General features: G+C 40.5%; 1 protein-coding gene and 1 pseudogene across 2 annotated transcripts; both read left to right on the plus strand.

The window, feature by feature from the left end:
- The first annotated feature begins 1,731 nt into the window (after positions 1 to 1,731).
- On the plus strand, positions 1,732 to 2,202 carry LOC311503774 (B-type lectin plumieribetin-like; annotated as a pseudogene). The gene is made up of 2 exons: positions 1,732 to 1,819; positions 1,918 to 2,202. The product of its transcript is annotated as a B-type lectin plumieribetin-like (transcript).
- Positions 2,203 to 4,739: 2,537 nt separating this feature from the next.
- On the plus strand, positions 4,740 to 7,975 carry LOC311503775 (B-type lectin plumieribetin-like; the record flags this gene model as incomplete). Its single annotated transcript, XM_084566648.1, has 4 exons — positions 4,740 to 4,829; positions 4,943 to 5,142; positions 7,537 to 7,630; positions 7,736 to 7,975. 4 exons carry the CDS (start codon positions 4,740 to 4,742, stop codon positions 7,973 to 7,975), a joined length of 624 nt encoding a protein of 207 aa, XP_084422774.1.
- Between the last annotated feature and the right edge of the window lie 10,437 nt (positions 7,976 to 18,412).

The raw sequence follows: 18,412 nt of genomic DNA on the forward strand, positions 1-18,412 counted from the left end.
TACAGCTCTCAGTTCATCTGAAATTTTCTCTTCCTTACACACATCTGTTCCATTTCTCTGTTTTGCCACACTCATCCACACCTCATATATGGATGACTCCACACGGCATTACCCACGGCGGGGTCCATGTTTGTTTGAGCCACTCTCAGTTTATCTGTTTCAAATGACCCAGCCATAGGCCATTCTCCGTGTGTCCAATCTTGCATAAGAGTGGTGAATGGATACACATATTTCCAACCTTTTAGGTGACCAACTACGCCAGCTGGTGTTCTCCAGGAGAACATGCTCTGTGGATGTTGTGGTTGCAAACCGCCTGCACCGTGTATCTCTGCATCAGGTTGTTTAGAGTGTGGTGTGTCGTTTTGTTTATTTGTATGTGTGTCAGTTTTGTGTGTCAATTTGTTTCACCCCCTGTTTTGGACTGATGAGCACCCATTGTATAAATTCAAACAAACAGGACGCTCAATAAACATACAAAAACAACTTCAGCAGCATACAGGTTTTCTGGTCTTACATAAATTTTCAGTGCTGTACGTGGGAAGGTAGACGTTTAGTCTCAGTGTATACACATTTAGCTTTGTTCCCGACGGACACAGATGGATGGTCCCCGATCTTGATCTCTGGTGAAGCACATCTCTTTCAATCCACCCCGAAATCCCTTTCCTATGACCAGAGATCTCAGGTGGGCCCTTCTCTGACGGGCACGGGCTTTCACATTTTACATTTTCAGTTCGTGATCTCGTCAAACGCAGACAGGGCAAGGCACAATATATAACAAGACATTATACATTTGCACTTACCGAGTCATTGTTCTATTGAGATCCTGTTCGTGACGCCAATTGTCAGGGAGGAATTTGTGGTGATGCCGATGAAGAAGAAGAAGCACCAGAGTTCTGTATGTCTTATGCTGAAGGAGTTTATTTAGGCTCGTATACGAGGAGAACAGAAGAGTCGTCATCACAACATAAGTGCATGAGTCCACCTCAGTTCTAAGGGACAAACAGTAAAGCTCAGATTCTTATACTAGAAAGGTGGGCCGAGGCACCAAAGGGGAGATGTGTTAACATCCAATTGGCTATAGTACATAAACATGAAGATAAGGATTCACACCAGCTAGGAAATACAAAGTGTCATCCAGTGACGGAGGGCATTATCATCTAACTCTACAGCTGTGTCTGTAGACAGCCAGAGAGTAAGATTGAAGACGCCAAAGAGGGACCATGGCCTTGACATGTTCCTCAAAGAGAATAGGGCAGATAACTGACCCCAGCAGTAATCTAACATTAACTACACAAACTATCTATAGGGAAGAGAAATTATTCTCTAACAATCACAACCACTCCTTCCCAGTGCAGAGATTCCTTAGAATTTCTTCTGTTTCTGAAATTGACCCGCTTTAGTGGGTTTGTAAAATAACTTCCTGCGAAACAAGATAACGTATTTTTTATATTAAACAGAGATGAGTCACTCCCCCCAGTTCAGCCATATAAAATGCTGAGTTTCACCTCTTGTACTTCACATCTTTGCCTTTGCTGCTGTCTGACTGGGGTGAGACGTTCAAGTCTGTAAGTACTCTCTACATTTCTACTGATGGATTCATGCTTTAGTGATTTCATGTGAGTTTAAAGCAGCTTCATTGGAGTTTTCTGTTACATCTGTACAAATGAACCAAAGTTTGTGTCAAGCTTATTGTGTACAACACACATGACCTTTGTTGTTTGTTGCAGAATCATGAGCAGGAACTACTTGTCTAGAAATGATGAGCTCCGTAGAGGAGACTACCTGATGTCCAACAACCGCCAGTGGAAGGCTATTCCAGGTGAGTAGCTCAAGACATTGATCAGGATGAATGAAGCATGTGCAAAAGAAATGAGAGTTTGGAAATGTGTGTTCTGATAACACTTTTTCTTTCTGCAGGATGATGGTAACTTTGTCATCTATGGCTGGAAGCCTGTGTGGGCTTCAAACACCTGTGGATCAGATGCTGACCGTCTGTGCATGCAGTCCGACTGCAACCTGGTCATGTACAACAAGTGTAACTCTCCCAAGTGGGACACAAAAACCTACGGTCCCGAGTGTAACATGTGTCGTGTTCAACTGACCGATGACGGCAAACTGGTGGTGTTCAGGGAGGCTGATGAAGTGATCGTTTTACCTGACGGGACAAAGCTTTTGAATATCTCATCTGTCATCTGTATCTGACAGTCATCTTTGAATGTAATCTTGAGTTACAATCTGGACCCAAATAAAAGCACATTTCCAATGAATAAATGACTAACCTAACTTTTGTGTTGAATTTATTCTACTTCTATGACTCTAGCAACATTTATTACACTCTAAAATTACCCATATAAAACCTAAACCTTTTCTAATGTCAGAATTTCTGTCCAACATTATACATCTTCTGTAACCACTTGTCCTGTGAAGGGTTGCGGGGCAAGAAGCGGGGTACATCCTGGACAGGTCACCAGTCTATCACAGGGCTAACACAGAGAGACAGACAACCACTCACACCTACGGCCAATTTTAGAATCACCAATTAACCCATGCAGACACAGGGAGAACATGTGTCTTGCAAATTTCTGTAGCGTAATTTGTGCCATGATGAAACAAGAGCTCCAGATCATCATTGTCTTTGAACAAATCCAGTTTGCGGTCATTGATCAGTTGAAGGCAGCACATATGACGGCTGAATTTGGTGAAGTTGGTTCTATACGTCACCAGGCCGCAGTTGTTCTGCAGGAACAGACGGAAACTACTGCTTTAATTCTAAACAATATATTTTGTATTGTGATCCTATCATGTTTTTGTATCTACAATTGAACAAAATGTTTGTGTTGAAGTAATGAAAAACTCTCAAATAGCATATCTATACAGTAATAAATACTTAGTTACATTTGACAGATTCATTTGTATGTATATGTATACATCCATGAAAACAACCTGCACTGCAGAAGCCAATAGACCAAAAATGAAAAATCAAAAATGATGTGTGTGTTGAATGCACACACATGGATGTGGAATGGAAAATTACATTTTTAGTTTTACTTATCTTATACTGTATATGCTGTCTGCATTTTCTTATGTGACCTTTTAACCCACATAATTTCATCACAAGTTCCTCATAAGTTAACTGAAATTTCATGATAAGTGTAACTCATTATTGAACTGTCTAAGTACAACCGTCAACATTTTCTGTTCCGCATTGTAAATGTGCCACCCGCACCTACATCCCTGTCTCCTTCTCACTTTCTTGTTATACTTTGGAAGTAAGTGAAAGTATTTTTCTACCAGCTCCACACCAACGTGAACATGGACTATAAAACATGTTGCCACCCCACATTCAGGATGACATGCTCTCAGGGCCTCACTCTGTGTGCATGTCTGATTCCGTCGCAGAATATTTGCAAATACACCAACAAAAGTGATCATTGAGTCTGAATCATTGCTAACTCTTCAACAACCCTTACTTGTTGCTTCTTTTTTTTCCCCATAACAATGGCAACACACCCACTTCTTCTCAGTGCAGAGAATAACTTGAGTTTAGGTTCCTTATCCAAAAAAAGGTTTAAAAAAAAAAAAAAAGGCAACTGGACTTGTAGAGGGTTTTTTGAGAAGACGTTTCACCACTCATCCGAGTAGCCTCTTCAGTTCTAGGGGACTGGTGGGAAGTTTAAGGTCTAAATAGGAACTCCTACTGAAACTTGCTTGTTGTGTTAACAACCAGAAACCGGTGCAGCTAATTAGGTTCCTTAGTATTTCTGCTGCAGGGGGGACTTAACTCAAACTGACAGGCATCCACAGAGGTTTCCCTGTGCACAGCCCTAGGCCTCCACGCCCTTGCTGTACATGGCCTATGATATCCCTATGCCTAAGGGCTGCCTGTGCTTGCTGTACTGCCTCTTTTGGGTTCCACTTCCTCCCTGATTTAACAGTGGGCACTGCACTCCTAACCACATTTGAAATCTATAAACCGCTGTGAACAACGACAAGAAGTCTGATGTGCCGTCTTATGCATGAAAACAACCATCACTGCAGAAGAACAAAGAAAATATTAGCTGAAATTCAGAGATAATCACTGGAAAAAAAGCTCATCAGCAACTCAACTAATTCATATTTTTTTAAACCTACGCCTGATCTAGGACAGCTGGCTTTAGCTGTCACACTGATTTCTGTTTTGACTTGGATTTTAGTGTGTTGTAGAGGTTGATAATGTAAATGTTGCTGGATCCGGTTAGAAAACTGTTGGCAGATTATTACGTTGAATGCAGACACACGGTCATCACAACCACTCCTTCCCAGTGCAAAGCTTCCTTAGAATTTCTGCTGCTTCTGACTTTGACCTCGCCTTAGTGGGTTTGTAAAATAACTTCTTGCGAAACAAGATAACGTAGTTTTTGTATTAAACAGAAATGAGACACTCCCCTCTCTCCCCCCAGTTCATATATATAAAATGCTGAGTTTCACCTCTTGTACTTCACATCTTTGCCTTTGCTGCTGTCTGACTGGGGTGAGACATTCAAGCCTGTAAGTACTCTCTACATTTCTACTGATGGATTCATGCTTTAGTGATTTCATGTGAGTTTAAAGCAGCTTCATTGGAGTTTTCTGTTACATCTGTACAAATGAACAGAAGTTTGTGTCAAACTTATTGTGGGTTCAAACTGATGTAGGAATAAAAATAACCAGTATGAGTACAAACTACAACACACATGACCTTTGTTGTTTGTTGCAGAATCATGAGCAGGAACTACATGTCTAGAAATGATGAGCTCCATAGAGGAGACTACCTGATGTCCAACAATGGCCAGTGGAAAGCTATTTTCCAGGTGAGTAGCTCAAGACATTGATCAGGATGAATGAAACGTGCAAAAGAAAAGAAATGAGAGTTTGGAAATGTGTGTTCTGATAACACTCACATCTGTTTTTTTTCTTTCTGCAGGATGATGGTAACTTTGTCATCTATGGCTGGAAGCCTGTGTGGGCTTCAGACACCTGGGGATCAGATGCTGACCGTCTGTGCATGCAGTGCGACTGCAACCTGGTCATGTACAACAAGTGTGGGGATCCCAGATGGGACACAAAAACCTACGGTCCTGAGTGTAAAATGTGTCGTCTTCAACTGACTGATGACGGCAAACTGTTGGTGTTCAAGGATGGTAAAGAGGTCTGGAGCTCTGAAACATCCAAGGGCACGAAGCATTGATTTAACCTGACGGGACAAAGCTTTTGAATATGTATCTGTATCTGACAGTTGTCTTCCAATGTAATCTTGAGTTATAATCTGGACTCAAATAAAAGCACATTTCCAAAGAATAAGTGACTAACCTGACTTTTATTAGGGTTGAATTCATTCTGCTTCTGTGACTCTAACAACATTTATCACATCCTAAAGATAATATTAAAAACTCATGTAAATGTTTTATATATGTGTCCTATCCAGCTGAGCAGACTGATGCTGGCTCTCTAGTTCAAATTTGTTTCCTTGTCAGAAATCACCAAACGAACAACTCTCAAAGGTGTCATGAACAATTGGGAAATGAATTAAAAAAATATTGAGGAATTAAAATTTCAGTAGTTTTAAAGTTGTGAAGAAGTACTAAAATATTGGAGTAAAGTAAGCAGTACTGCAGTGGAAAACTATTCTGATACAGGTGAATTTAAAAAATACTTAAACAAGTTAATGTAACCAATTTTAGTAATATAAAAGTCAATTACAGTATAATAATGAATTGGACTAATGATAAGACCACGGCCAGAATCAGAAGACACCAAATTCATTAGGAGCCAATACTCTGAGCAACAATAAAGAATCAGGCAGAAGAATAAATGTTGAGTAGCAATACTGAGAAAATGTTCAATTTATACAAAAATCATAAAATAATGACCCAAATGACAACACGGTGTTCACACAGAAAAATAAAATAAGCTTGCACCTGATATCAAAAGTTCATGGAAGTCAATGCAAATGTGTGTGTGTGTGGGTGGGGGTGTGCGGGTGTGTGTGTGTGTGTGTGTGTGTGTGTGGGTGGGGGTGTGTCTGTGTGTGTGTGTGTCTGTGTGTGTGTGTGTGTGCGTGTGTGTGTGTGTGTGTGTGTGTGTGTACGCATGTATCTCCTTGTCTGTGTCTTTTCTTCAGAGGTCTTGGCTCGCCATCTAATACAATCGGACTCGTCCTCAAATTTTCCCGTCCTCTCAAAAAACCTGACCGATAAACAAGGTCATATCTATTATATTCTGTTCTTAGATGCGTCATTGAAGGTTCAAATGTAAAAATTTTTGCATATTACATTAAACCTCTTATCAAATCTCAAATCTTCAATTTCAGTTGTACAACATTAAACAAAGATATCAAAGTTCAAATATGAGGACTAAACATTCAAGAACTCATAAGTGCTACTCTTCATATGAACAGTGTTTCAATATTACTTATGGTAAGTAGCCATTAACATTAAAATATATATTGTTTTCAGAGGTATCAAAGAAATGTGCTTAATTATTCCTCATGCACTATAGGCCTACTAATGCGAGAGAAACTGCACCAAAAATTACCCTCATAGTCACTTTAAACTTATAACTAAAATGAAATCCCTTCAATACCTTCCATATAGAAAATAAAAAGGTAATTTCACTGTCATTATATGAATTATCAAATGACTTATTTTAAATTGGCAATAGCAAAGTAAAACAACTTCCCTTTTATATACATTGGCATAAAACAATACATGTTCAAAACATTGCACCATTATTGACCTCAGTTCACTACCACAGATTTTAGTACCAGTTGTAATGAGTAATTATAGTTGGTAGAGCACTGAGAACCAACAGAAAACTAGACGATCGCAAGCGATCATAAAGGGGTCCATGCTGTGGAGAAGTCGTCCCCGAGTGGGACGCAGAGGCATAAGTCACCAGTACCGCCCTCTGTGGACCATATTGCACCAAACTTGGTGGGCTTGTAATCATACACAGATCATCCATGTGTGAAAATGATGTCTCGTGCTCCCTGAACCACTCTTTCACAATTTGAGCCCCATGAATCCTGGCATTGTCATCTTGGAATATGCCTGTGGCCATCAGGGAAGAAAAAATCCATTTATGGAATAACCTGGTCATTCAGTATATTCAGGTAGTCAGCTGACCTCCTTCTTTGGACACATAATGTTGCTGAACATAGACCTGAGCAACTGCAGTAATTATCCAATAGGAGGCACGTACGTCATAGTTAAATTTTATGGCTGGGCAGTTTATAATGCTGCGAGTTTCACCTCTTGTACTTCACATCTTTGCCTTTGCTGCTGTCTGACTGGGGTGACACATTCAAGCCTGTAAGTACTCTCTACGTTTCTACTGATGGATTCATGCTTTAGTGATTTCATGTGGGTTTAAAGCAGCTTCATTGGAGTTTTCTGTTACATCTGAACAAATGAACCGAAGTTTGTGTCAAGCTTATTGTGGGTTAAAACTGATGTAGGAAGAAAAATAACCAGTATGAGTACAAACTACAACACACATGACCTTTGTTTTTTGTTGCAGAATCATGAGCAGGAACTACTTGTCTAGAAATGATGAGCTCCGTAGAGGAGACTACCTGATGTCCAACAACCGCCAGTGGAAGGCTATTTTCCAGGTGAGTAGCTCAAGACATTGATCAGGATGAATGAAACATGTGCAAAAGAAATGAGAGTTTGGAAATGTGTGTTCTGATGACACATGTTTTATTTTCTTTCTGCAGGATGATGGAAACTTTGTCCTCTATGGCTGGAAGCCTGTGTGGGCTTCAAACACCTGTGGATCAGATGCTGACCGTCTGGTCATGCAATCTGACTGCAACCTGGTCATGTACAACAAGTGTAACTCTCCCAAGTGGGACACAAAAACCTACGGTCCTGAGTGTAACATGTGTCGTCTTCAACTGACCGATGACGGCAAACTGGTGGTGTTCAGGGAGGCTGAAGAAGTCTGGAGATCTTAAACACCCAACCGCATGAAGTGATGGTTTAACCTGACAGGACAAAGCTTTTGAATATGAGTCATCTGTCATCTGTATCTGACAGTCATCTTTGAATGTAATCTTAAGTTACAATCTGGACCCAAACAAAAGCAGATTTCCAATGAATAAATGACTAACCTAATTTTTATTCGTGTTGAATTTATTCTACTTCTGTGACTCTAAAACTAAAACTCATTAACTAAAACTTTAGGCTTCTTTTCTAATGTCAGAATTTCTGTCCACCATTATACATCTTCTGTAGCCGCTTGTCCTGTGAAGGGTCGCGGGGGTACTAGAGGCTATCCCAGCTGACCCTGGACAGGTCACCAGTCTATCACAGGGCTAACACAGAGAGACAGACAACCACTCACACCTACGGCCAATTTAGAATCACCAGTTAACCTAACGAGCATGTCTTTGCAAGACACAGGGAGAACATGTGTCTTGCAAATTTCTGTAGTGTAATTTGTGCCATGATGAAACAAGACATTTTGTAAAGAAATCACTGCTTTAATTCTAAACAATATATTTTGTATTGTGATCCTATCATGTTTTTGTATCTACAATTGAACAAAATGTTTGTGTTGAAGTATGAAAAACTCTCAAATAGCATAACTATACAGTAATAAATACTAAGTTACATTTGACAAATTAATTTGTATGTATATGTATACATTCACGAAAACAGCCTGCACTGTAGAAGAACAAAGAAACTATTGGCTGAAATTTACATAAAAAAGGTTTAGAAATGATGAAAACATATCTGTCCTATTTTTATTTTTTTTATTTATTCACATGCATATCTGTTTTAAACATTCTCTCAAGTACCACTGATGCCTTCCAACAGTGGGTATAGAATTACAGCTTTGAAGGTGCATTGCTCCCCCCAAACTAAAATCAACAGCAAATCCTAAAAGCTGAAACCTGCTGCAGTTCTGTAGTTTTTGTCCCTCTGAGCCCAGTCCAGAAAGAATACGGTACCCCATCTGTAAGTATCAGGCTGAGCTATTTATTACTTCTTGAGAACTACATTTTTAGTTTAAACCCAGTTTGCCATCTAGTGGTTCTTCTTCAAAACACACCTGAAGCAAAAGCAACGACACTGTAGGAGAGTGATTTAAAGAATTAAGTACGTTCTCCTCTTAGTGTTTGTATGTGATCACATATTTTTGGTGTTTTATTTATTTCTGATCACTACTGTTTTATCACCATAACATGCAGTCTCACTATCAGCATTTCAGAGGAACTGGTACCAGACAGCACAGGTTAACAGTTAATCACAGATCTATAAAGTAATCGCCCTCGAGATCATAATCGAGATTTCTCTCTCTCTCGACACAGGGAGCAGAGTCGAGCAGACAATGGAGACGTCTAGACAAACCACATCTAGGGCACAAAGTGTGTTTTCGATCTAACTTTAGATATGATTAAAAGGCCAGTGCCGGAAGACCTCAGGGACAGCGAGGGTTGATATGGTAAAAGTAAGTCAGATAAATAAGAAGGCCCAAGTTTGTTAAGACACTTAAAAACAAGTAAAAGAACCTTGAAATCAATCCTGAAGCGCACGGGAAGCCAATGCAGCGATTTTAAAACCGGTGTAATGTGCTCCCGCCCTCTGGTCCTCGTCAGCACTCGTGCAGCTGAATTCTGAAGTAGCTGGAGATTAGAGATACTTTTTTTGGGAAGACCAGAGAGCAGGGCATTACAATAATCTAAACGACAAGTGATAAAAGCATGCATCAGTACCTCCGTGCTGGCCTGAGAGAGAAATGGGCGGACTCTGGCTATAATCTTAAAATGGTAAAAACCAGTCTTTGTTATTTTTTTAAAATGTGGGATAAAACTAAGCTCAGAGTCAAAATTCACGCCCATGTTTTTTACAATTTCAGATGGTTTAAAATCTTGTAATTTTGTTAAAAGTTTCTCTCTCTGCCTTCAGGACCAATGACTAAAACCTCTGTTTTGTCCTGGTTGAGCTGCAGGAAATTCGCTGCCATCCATGACTTGATATCTAAAATGCAATTAAAAAGGGCATCAATAGGCCCTGTGTCATCAGGAGACACGGCCATGTACAGTTGTGTATCGTCAGCATAACTATGAAAGCTGATGCCGTGCCTCCTGATGACATCCCCAAGGGGAATCATGTAGAGATTAAAAAGAATTGGACCTAAAATTGACCCCTGGGGAACCCCACACTTGATCTCATGGGTTCCTGAGGAACATGTATCCATACTCACAAAAAAGTGGCGATCTGTGAGGTAAGAGACGAACCAGTTGAAAACAATACCAGAGAGGCCGACCAGGTTCTTCAATCTGTTTAATGCAGACTGTCCTCCTCTACAGAACGACCACAGTTGTCGTTTTTCCTGCACCCAAATTACGACCCAGTGTTACGTTTGGGGGTGACTAGCCGCGCTAGTGCCCTCTAGCGGCATCGTAATAAGCAGGCTAAAAGCTGTTTTAATTCCCGCTCTATAGCTGTTAATACGTCACTTTATTAAGTTTTAATATTTTTTCATGCTAGAAAGTAACGGTGCAGATCCCCAATATGTGATCAGTTTATCCAAATAACGCCTGGTTGGAAGTTTGCTCCGATGTTTTCGGAGAAGTGAAGCGCCACCTGTTGAACCGGTGGCGGCGGGTCATCTCAGAGACGAACGGCCGGCCTCCTGAGCTGATCTGCCGATCAACCTCCGTCGTCATCCCGGGGTAGAAAACGAGCCGATTAGTGTAAAAATACTACCCACACCCTCAAAGTGAATGCTAGTAATGCCGTATTACTCAATGCATTCCTTAAACCTGGTCCACACGTGCATTTTGAACAGTATTATTAAAAGAAGGCTTATGAGGTCGGCAGAAAGCCTCGTGACGTAGTTGGACTCATTCGATTCCTGTCTATAGCTGTCTGCCGTGGATTGGCTGCGTTCGGTTTCTGCCGCTCAACCAAACTACAACAAAGCTTCATAATATTTTCAAATAAACGACTCAAATGCAGTGTTGTGTGTCATTTCTTAACTTAAAGCAACTATAATCACTGCCGTTACAAGTTCGGCTGTAGTAAATATTTCATGTGTTCAGCAGATAAACCAATCGAAACCCTGCCTACCGAAGCGGGAGAACCAAACTGCAATTCTGTTTGGCGTAAATCTATATTGCGCGGTTCTAAACACATCCTAAATAAACTCTCTTTACTTTTTCTTTACATATATCGATTTAAAGCAATGTCATCGCTAGTTCGGCAATACTAGATATTCGATGTAATCAGTATATATATCTTTTTACAACCCTATTTTAACATATATGTTTGAAAACTGAAAAAACTACAAATATCACGTGACTTGGTATCAAGCTATATGTCGCAGCTCAAGGGATTTGTAGTTTCTACCACGATTAGTGATTTCCTTGAATAGGAGGTTATTAATAATAAAATGAATACATAGCCGGGGGTTTAAGGGTGTGGGAAACACATTTCTTACCAGAATTTAAGCATATAATTGTCAAGTGGGTGAAAAGATACCATTTTGGACAGCGCTCCCACTTTCTGTCTATATCCACTAGGTATAGTCACACAGGCACAAAAGGCAGAGTTCATAAGCTTTCTACAGCACTTTGTCCCATGTCTATAGCCCCTTTTGATGCAGAATTACAAGCCTTCAAAAATTCTCAGAAGTCAGGGTTCAAAGGTCAATAGTTCAAAGAAGGAGTCAGATACAACCCCTAAACTAACATATGTTATTCCCCACGTTGAGACCTTTCCAACAATATCTTTATTCTAGTCCTACAACAAAGTATGGATTTTTACATTTCATGAACACAGCTGTGCCCAGGCTTAGATTCAGAGAGCCTTTTGAGGGCTCAGCCCATGATATAAGTATTTTTTTTTTAACAATGAGAAAAAATCATGTAAGGTAATCATATCTGACAGATTTACAACTGAATTAGTAATTTATATTGTATCTGCTCATTTGTTTTTGCCAATTAATTCCACCAGACATCTTGAACCTGTGTGTAAACTAACATCACAACAGCTATTTGTCAAGGGACTTTGAGTAAATCAGTTACACATACCGTTGTTATGATGTCCAATAGGTACTTTCTGACATCTGTGTGTTTCAATGAAAAAACAGCATCTCAACAAAACACTAATGAGGATATGCAACAGGGGCATTCCTTGATTTCAGAATATTGTAAATTCTATCCTCACCTATAGTGTAACTACAGATTCACGGCTTATGCCTTTAACAATAAATGTTAATCAAAACTAAATCAATTCTGAGTAATTAACAAGCAATATAAGCACAAGAATTCAGCTGATGGGTAAGAATGTACTTCTCGATGACATGGGCTTGTCTTTTATGCTGGCTAAGCTACTGTAATGGGTGTGATTGGATGAAGTTGTCTGTTAACCCCTCACCCTTTTTTAGTGAAAACAAACCTATTCAGGCTGCTAATTTATAAACTGTAAACAATCGTGAAACTGAATTGAATGGAAATTAACACAGACAGAGACAGGTGGCAGGTATTTTATTTTAAAACATTACCAGACATTAACATTTATCATTCACGTAGCCAGGGTGGTTAGCACTGATGCCTCACAGCGAGAAGGTCACAGGTTTGAATCCATGGGCCGACTGGTTCCTTTCTGTGTGGAGTTTGTATGTTCTCCCTGTGTCTGTGTGGGTTCTCTCCGGGTACTCCCGCTTCTTCCCGCCGTCCAGAGACATGCTGGTTAGGTTCATTGGTGATTCTAATTGGTCGTAGGTGTGCACGTGAGTGTGAATGGTTGTCTGTCTCTCTATGTTAGCCCTGTGATAGACTGGCGACCTGTCCAGGGTGTACCCCGCCTCTCGCCCGATGACAGCTGGGATAGACTCCAGCAGACCCTGCGACCCTTAACAGGAATAAGCGGGTGTAGAAGATGAATGAATGAATGAATTCATGTAGCCTGTCTCCTCAAAGATCAAGCAAAACAGATCATAAAGCAAATATATCAAAGAATATATAATAACTGTCAGTCTCCATAACTGGCATACAACCGTCTCTGCTCAGAGTGAAGATGGATAGTATGGGAGTAGACCAACACCTGACTGCATGGATTACAGACTACCTCACCAACAGACCACAGTATGTGAGGCTTCAGCACTGTGTGTCTGATGTGGTGCTCTGCAGCACAGGTGCCCCTCAGGGTACGGTGCTCTCCCCTTTCCTCTTCACTTTCTACACATCGGACTTCACCCACAACACCTCACATTGCCACATCCAGAAGTTCTCCGATGACACAGTCATCGTTGGCTGTGTTTCAGAGGGGAACGATTTGGAATACAGGACGGTCATCAGGGACTTTGTTAGCTGGAGTGAGCTTAATCAGCTTCAGCTTAACACCAGCAAGACTAAGGAGATGATTGTTGACTTCCAGAGGAAAGCATCTCCCTTCACACCGGTGAACATCCAAGGATTGGACATAGAGGTGGTGGACAGCTACAGATTCTTGGGTGTCCATCTAAACAATAAACTGGACTGGTCTACTAACACCCAGGCCCTCTACAAGAAGGGCCAGAGTCGCCTCCACCTACTGAGGAGACTGAGGTCCTTCGGTGTCTGCAGGACTCTCCTAAGGACCTTTTATGACTCTGTGGTAGCCTCAGCTATCTTCTACGCTGTGGTCTGCTGGAGAGGGGGCAGTACGGACAGGGACAGGAGCAGGCTCAACAGACTGATCAGGAGAGCCAGCTCTGTCCTGGACTGTCCTCTGGACTCTGTAGAGGAAGTGGGGGAGAGAAGGATGTTAGCTAAGCTGACATCCATCATGAATAACACCTCTCACCCCCTACATGACACTGTAGGGTCCCTGACTAGCTCCTTCAGCAGCAGACTGTTACACCCTCGGTGTAAGAAGGAGAGGTTCCGCAAGTCCTTCATCCCGACCACTATCAGGCTTTATAACACCTGCATCACCTGAAATAATGTGGTCACTGCTTACCCCTGCAATACCATACTGTACCGCACTGTTATTTATATATTTATTTTTTACCACTTACTTACAATATTTCTCAAAATAGTACTTGGTTTGTATATTTGTGCCTTATTCCGTGTTTGATTGTTCTGCCTTCATATTTTTTGCATTGCTGCTGTAACGTGTAAATTTCCCCATTGTGGGATAAATAAAGTATAATCTAATCTAATCTAATCTAAACACAGCAACAATACCAAAATCACTATGACACAGTAACAGTCTATTTCAGGATGTTACCTTTGAATATTGTCTTTTGGCTCCCAGGAGTTTTTCCACTTTGTCCCACTGCAAGACAGACAGATAGACAGCATTAAGTATTACTGTTAAATTGCTTTAAGATTATTGGAAAATGTACAACGACATATTCCTCAGGTATGCAGATATTTTGTAATCATAATACCTGCCTATGTATGCAACAGCCTGTATTTGAAGATGACGCGATAAATTAGTGTAGCCAAATTAGATAAAAAGGTGCATTATGTAACACAGTATGCATGTAGTACACAATCTAGTATGTACATTGTGTACTACTTCACACTTTAAATGATCCAATGATCACTCTGACCTGTCAAGAGGGCCTCAGGTTCTCAGGGACCATGCCTGATTTCAGACATAGGGCAGTTATATATTAATATATTACTTAACTATTTCAACAAACGCTTTCTCTTCAGAACAATAGATACTGTGATTGGTAAATTAAGTATGTAAAGTATGATAATAGCATTTGAAAATCGGCTTACAGACACCAGTGGACACCTGTCTTATCTGTCTGTCCTTTTCCATTCCAGGTTTTCACTTTTTAAACAACTTTATTTAGCTTTAGCAACATGGTTACAAACATGATATTCACCTGTGCATGTCCTGACGTCTTCTAAAAGTCATATTTACGTAACTGTTATCATGATAGCTAGCTAGCTAGCTACCTTTAAAAATATAACTTTTGGCTAGTTGTTTTAATTTAACGTTAGCTCTTATAACGTTAATTATCCCCCGTAGTAATTCTAGATAGTATACTAGAAGGCGAATCAACATTAAAACGAGCTGACAACATGTTATATTGTTCTCAAATGTTAATTAAACACATTTGCTGTACTTACCTTAATTCGACCAACTATGACGTACCGATGTAGTGGATTAATCCCCGCAATCCGCAATACTCTCCTGTTACCGGTAGGAGCGCTAGTGCAAGAAAGGAAAACGACCCAGTGGGTCGTTTTCCAGTGCATGTACAAACGACCCCTGTGGTCGTATAAGTTGGAGGACTTGTTGGTTTAATGAAATGTGATGGTCTACTGTATCAAAGGCGGCGGTTAGATCCAGTACCAAGACTGTGAGTTTATGTTTATCCAAGTTGAACCCGATATCATTTAAAATCTTTAAAAGGGCTGTCTCGGTACTGTGGTTCGTCCTAAAACCAGACTGATGCCTCTCTAAAATATTGTTTGTCTTTAAAAAATAATTTACTTGGTTAAAAAACTGTTTTTCTAAAATTTTACTTAAAAATGGTAAGTTGCATACAGGCCGGTAATTATTAAGAAGGTTATGGTCTAGATTGCTCTTCTTCAGAAGGGGCTTTACCGCCACCGTTTTGAAGGAGGTGGGAAAGACACCCGTCTGAAGAGAGCAGTTCACAATGTTTAAAAGCTCAAGGAGCCCATAAAATGTTTTAAAAAACGGTGTGGGAATTGGATCTAAAAGGCAGGTTGTAGGGTTTACCTGGGAGAGAACTCGACCAAGTGTCCTTGCATCAGCCAGGGCAAAACTCTCCAGTGTTTCCTCAGGTAAAATCAAAGATCCAGGTGTGGCTCTCCTTTCAGCACTCCTGCAGTCCTATTTTCAATTTCTTTATCTCCTCAGTTCTCCACGGGGGTGTAGGTTTTGTCTTAATTGTTTTTGTTAAAAGAGGAGTCACTGAGTCCAGCGCTGATTTCAGATTTTTTGTTAAAACTATCCACGATAAAATCACAGGGTGCTGGTAAAATCTCTGCAGGAGTGCTCTGTAAAATCTGGATAAAATTTGCAGCCACTTCAGAAGTAAGGTAGCGTTTCCTCACCGGGGCCTCCTGCTGGTTAAAACTGGTGATGTTAAAAAATACACTGTAGTGGTCGGACACAGCCAAGGCATGATGTTCAAATGAAGAGTAACTGTTAAAAGGAACTTCATGCGAGGACATCGTGGTTCTTGATATAGATGCAGTTCCTCCACCTTTTTTGCCAACCCTAGTAGAAAACAGAAAGTTAAAATTTGGTGGTGAAGCCTCAGTGAGAACAACAGGTGCATCGGTGCCAAGCCATGTCTCTGTAAGTAGAATGCAGTCTAGGTTATTATTTAAAATTAAATCATTTATGATAAAACATTTGTTTAAAAGCGAACGCACGTTCAGCACAGCCATTTTGATGTCTGTGCTGAACGTGCGCTTATCGTCGCATTTTACATGGATGTTAAAAACACCTTTGCTTCTAAAACCTTTGCTATGTTTCGGTTGTCCACGTGTAGTGATGGTTTTGATGGTGTGAATTTGCTGAGGTTCTGGTGGCAGAGAGAGGCCTACTGATGGAGCGGTGTATATGGTGTGGGTGTAACATGTAGTGGGGGAGGGTGGGGGTGAGTGAGGGGCAGAGACTCTCTGTGCACATGATCTAACGGTGAGTCAGGAGGTGGCTGAGGTGCAGGACCGGACAGTCAGGTTGATGTTTACTGATAAAAGCCGTGAACCCTCCTGATTTGGGTGGAGGCCGTCTTGTTTAAAAAGGTGAGGCCTGTTTAAAAAAGCTGCGAAACTGTCAACAAACGGTATACTTTTGTTGAGGCAGTACCCCTTCAGCCACAGGTGCAGCTGACGAAGGCGGCTGGTGGTGACGTCGCCACATGTAAATGTAAAGACTGTAGTGGGTCTAGAGTGACATCTTGTGGAGCAGTTTTGCAATCACAAGTCGTGGTACAGTCAACAGGCTGATACGATTTACATGGCTGTAATACCCTCAGTGGCTCACAGGCTGCATGTGGTCCACACAGTGACTGTACATGATCACTGCAAACATATTATCGAAGACTGACTCCCACCGTCTAACAAAACTACCTGAAAAACCTGCAATAATCTGCATTTAAATACACATTATTTTGTGTATTTAAAGTAACCGGTTTGTCCTGCCAATAGGAACGGGACAGGTTCTCATGAATATTGCTCACTGAGTAACAATCAGATCTCCAGAGGTTTCCAAGTGACAAGCAGCTACCAGCAAACACTCCACATCAGCAGTGAACGTAAGAACCCAAATAAAATGCAAGCAACCTCAAATGTGAGCAGTTAATTCCAAACATATATGATGTGCTTGAATGTAAACTACCAGACAGAGGAACTTCTGTACGTATATGTAGCACAGACAAAACAACATGATGAGAATCAGTAATCCTAAAGTCTAAATCCTTAAAGCATGGAAGCTTTTCACATATTAATCCTCATTTTCCCTTGCTTAAATAGTTTGCACTTCTTCTCAAATAAATCACAATAAACAAACAACAACTGATTGAAAAGCAAAACTGTCTCACTGAGAGGAAGCTTGATGTGCCGTCTTATGCATGAAAACAACGAGGAGCCAATAACTTAGTTTGAGTCACTCCTCTGTGGAAAAAGCAGCGCTCCAGATTGCACCATTGTCTTTGAACAAATCCAGTTTGCGGTTTTGATCAGTTGAAGGCAGCACATATGACGGCTGCATTTGGTGAAGTTGGTTCTATACGTCACCAGGTCGCAGTTGTTCTGCAGGAACAGACGTAAAGCATCTGATGCACAAATGTTTGAAGCCCACACAGGCTTTCAACCACAGATGACAAAGTTATGGGTTAGTTAAGGCAGTGATTGTGCTTCTCTGATCTCACAATGGCCTGGTGATAGTGTGTGGTAATTATGTCTTATTTGCCAGGAGCTTGAGGCATTAAAACAACGGATCAGGTTATACAGTTTACTGTATTTTCTCCTCTGTATCTCATCATTCAACATCATTCATTGTGACCATGTAACAGGAAAATTCACGTCCACTTACTTTACCTACGCAAGGGTAGCAAAACTACAATGTGCTACACTCCAGGTAGTGTACTGTCACGACCCGGCTCAAAGGAAAGACAAAAAATGTAGAGACCATACAGGAATCTTTTAATTAAAGTGAATTTATTGTATTGACCTAAATCACATATGCAGTCAGTGAATGCTAGAATTGAAGATTAACCAAAGTTCAACCAAACCACAAACAACATTAAAGTATTGTAGACGTGAATATAATATGTTCTGATAATCAGTACTTAAATTTTTGTAACTTGGACCAAAAATATTTCAAAATGAATATTTTCAATTAACTAAAAATCTGAAAGCATTATTATTTTATGCTATATTATTCACATCACAGTG

This window comes from Chelon labrosus (genome assembly GCF_963514085.1).
Source record: "Chelon labrosus genome assembly, chromosome: 18".
Classification (NCBI taxonomy): domain Eukaryota; kingdom Metazoa; phylum Chordata; class Actinopteri; order Mugiliformes; family Mugilidae; genus Chelon; species Chelon labrosus.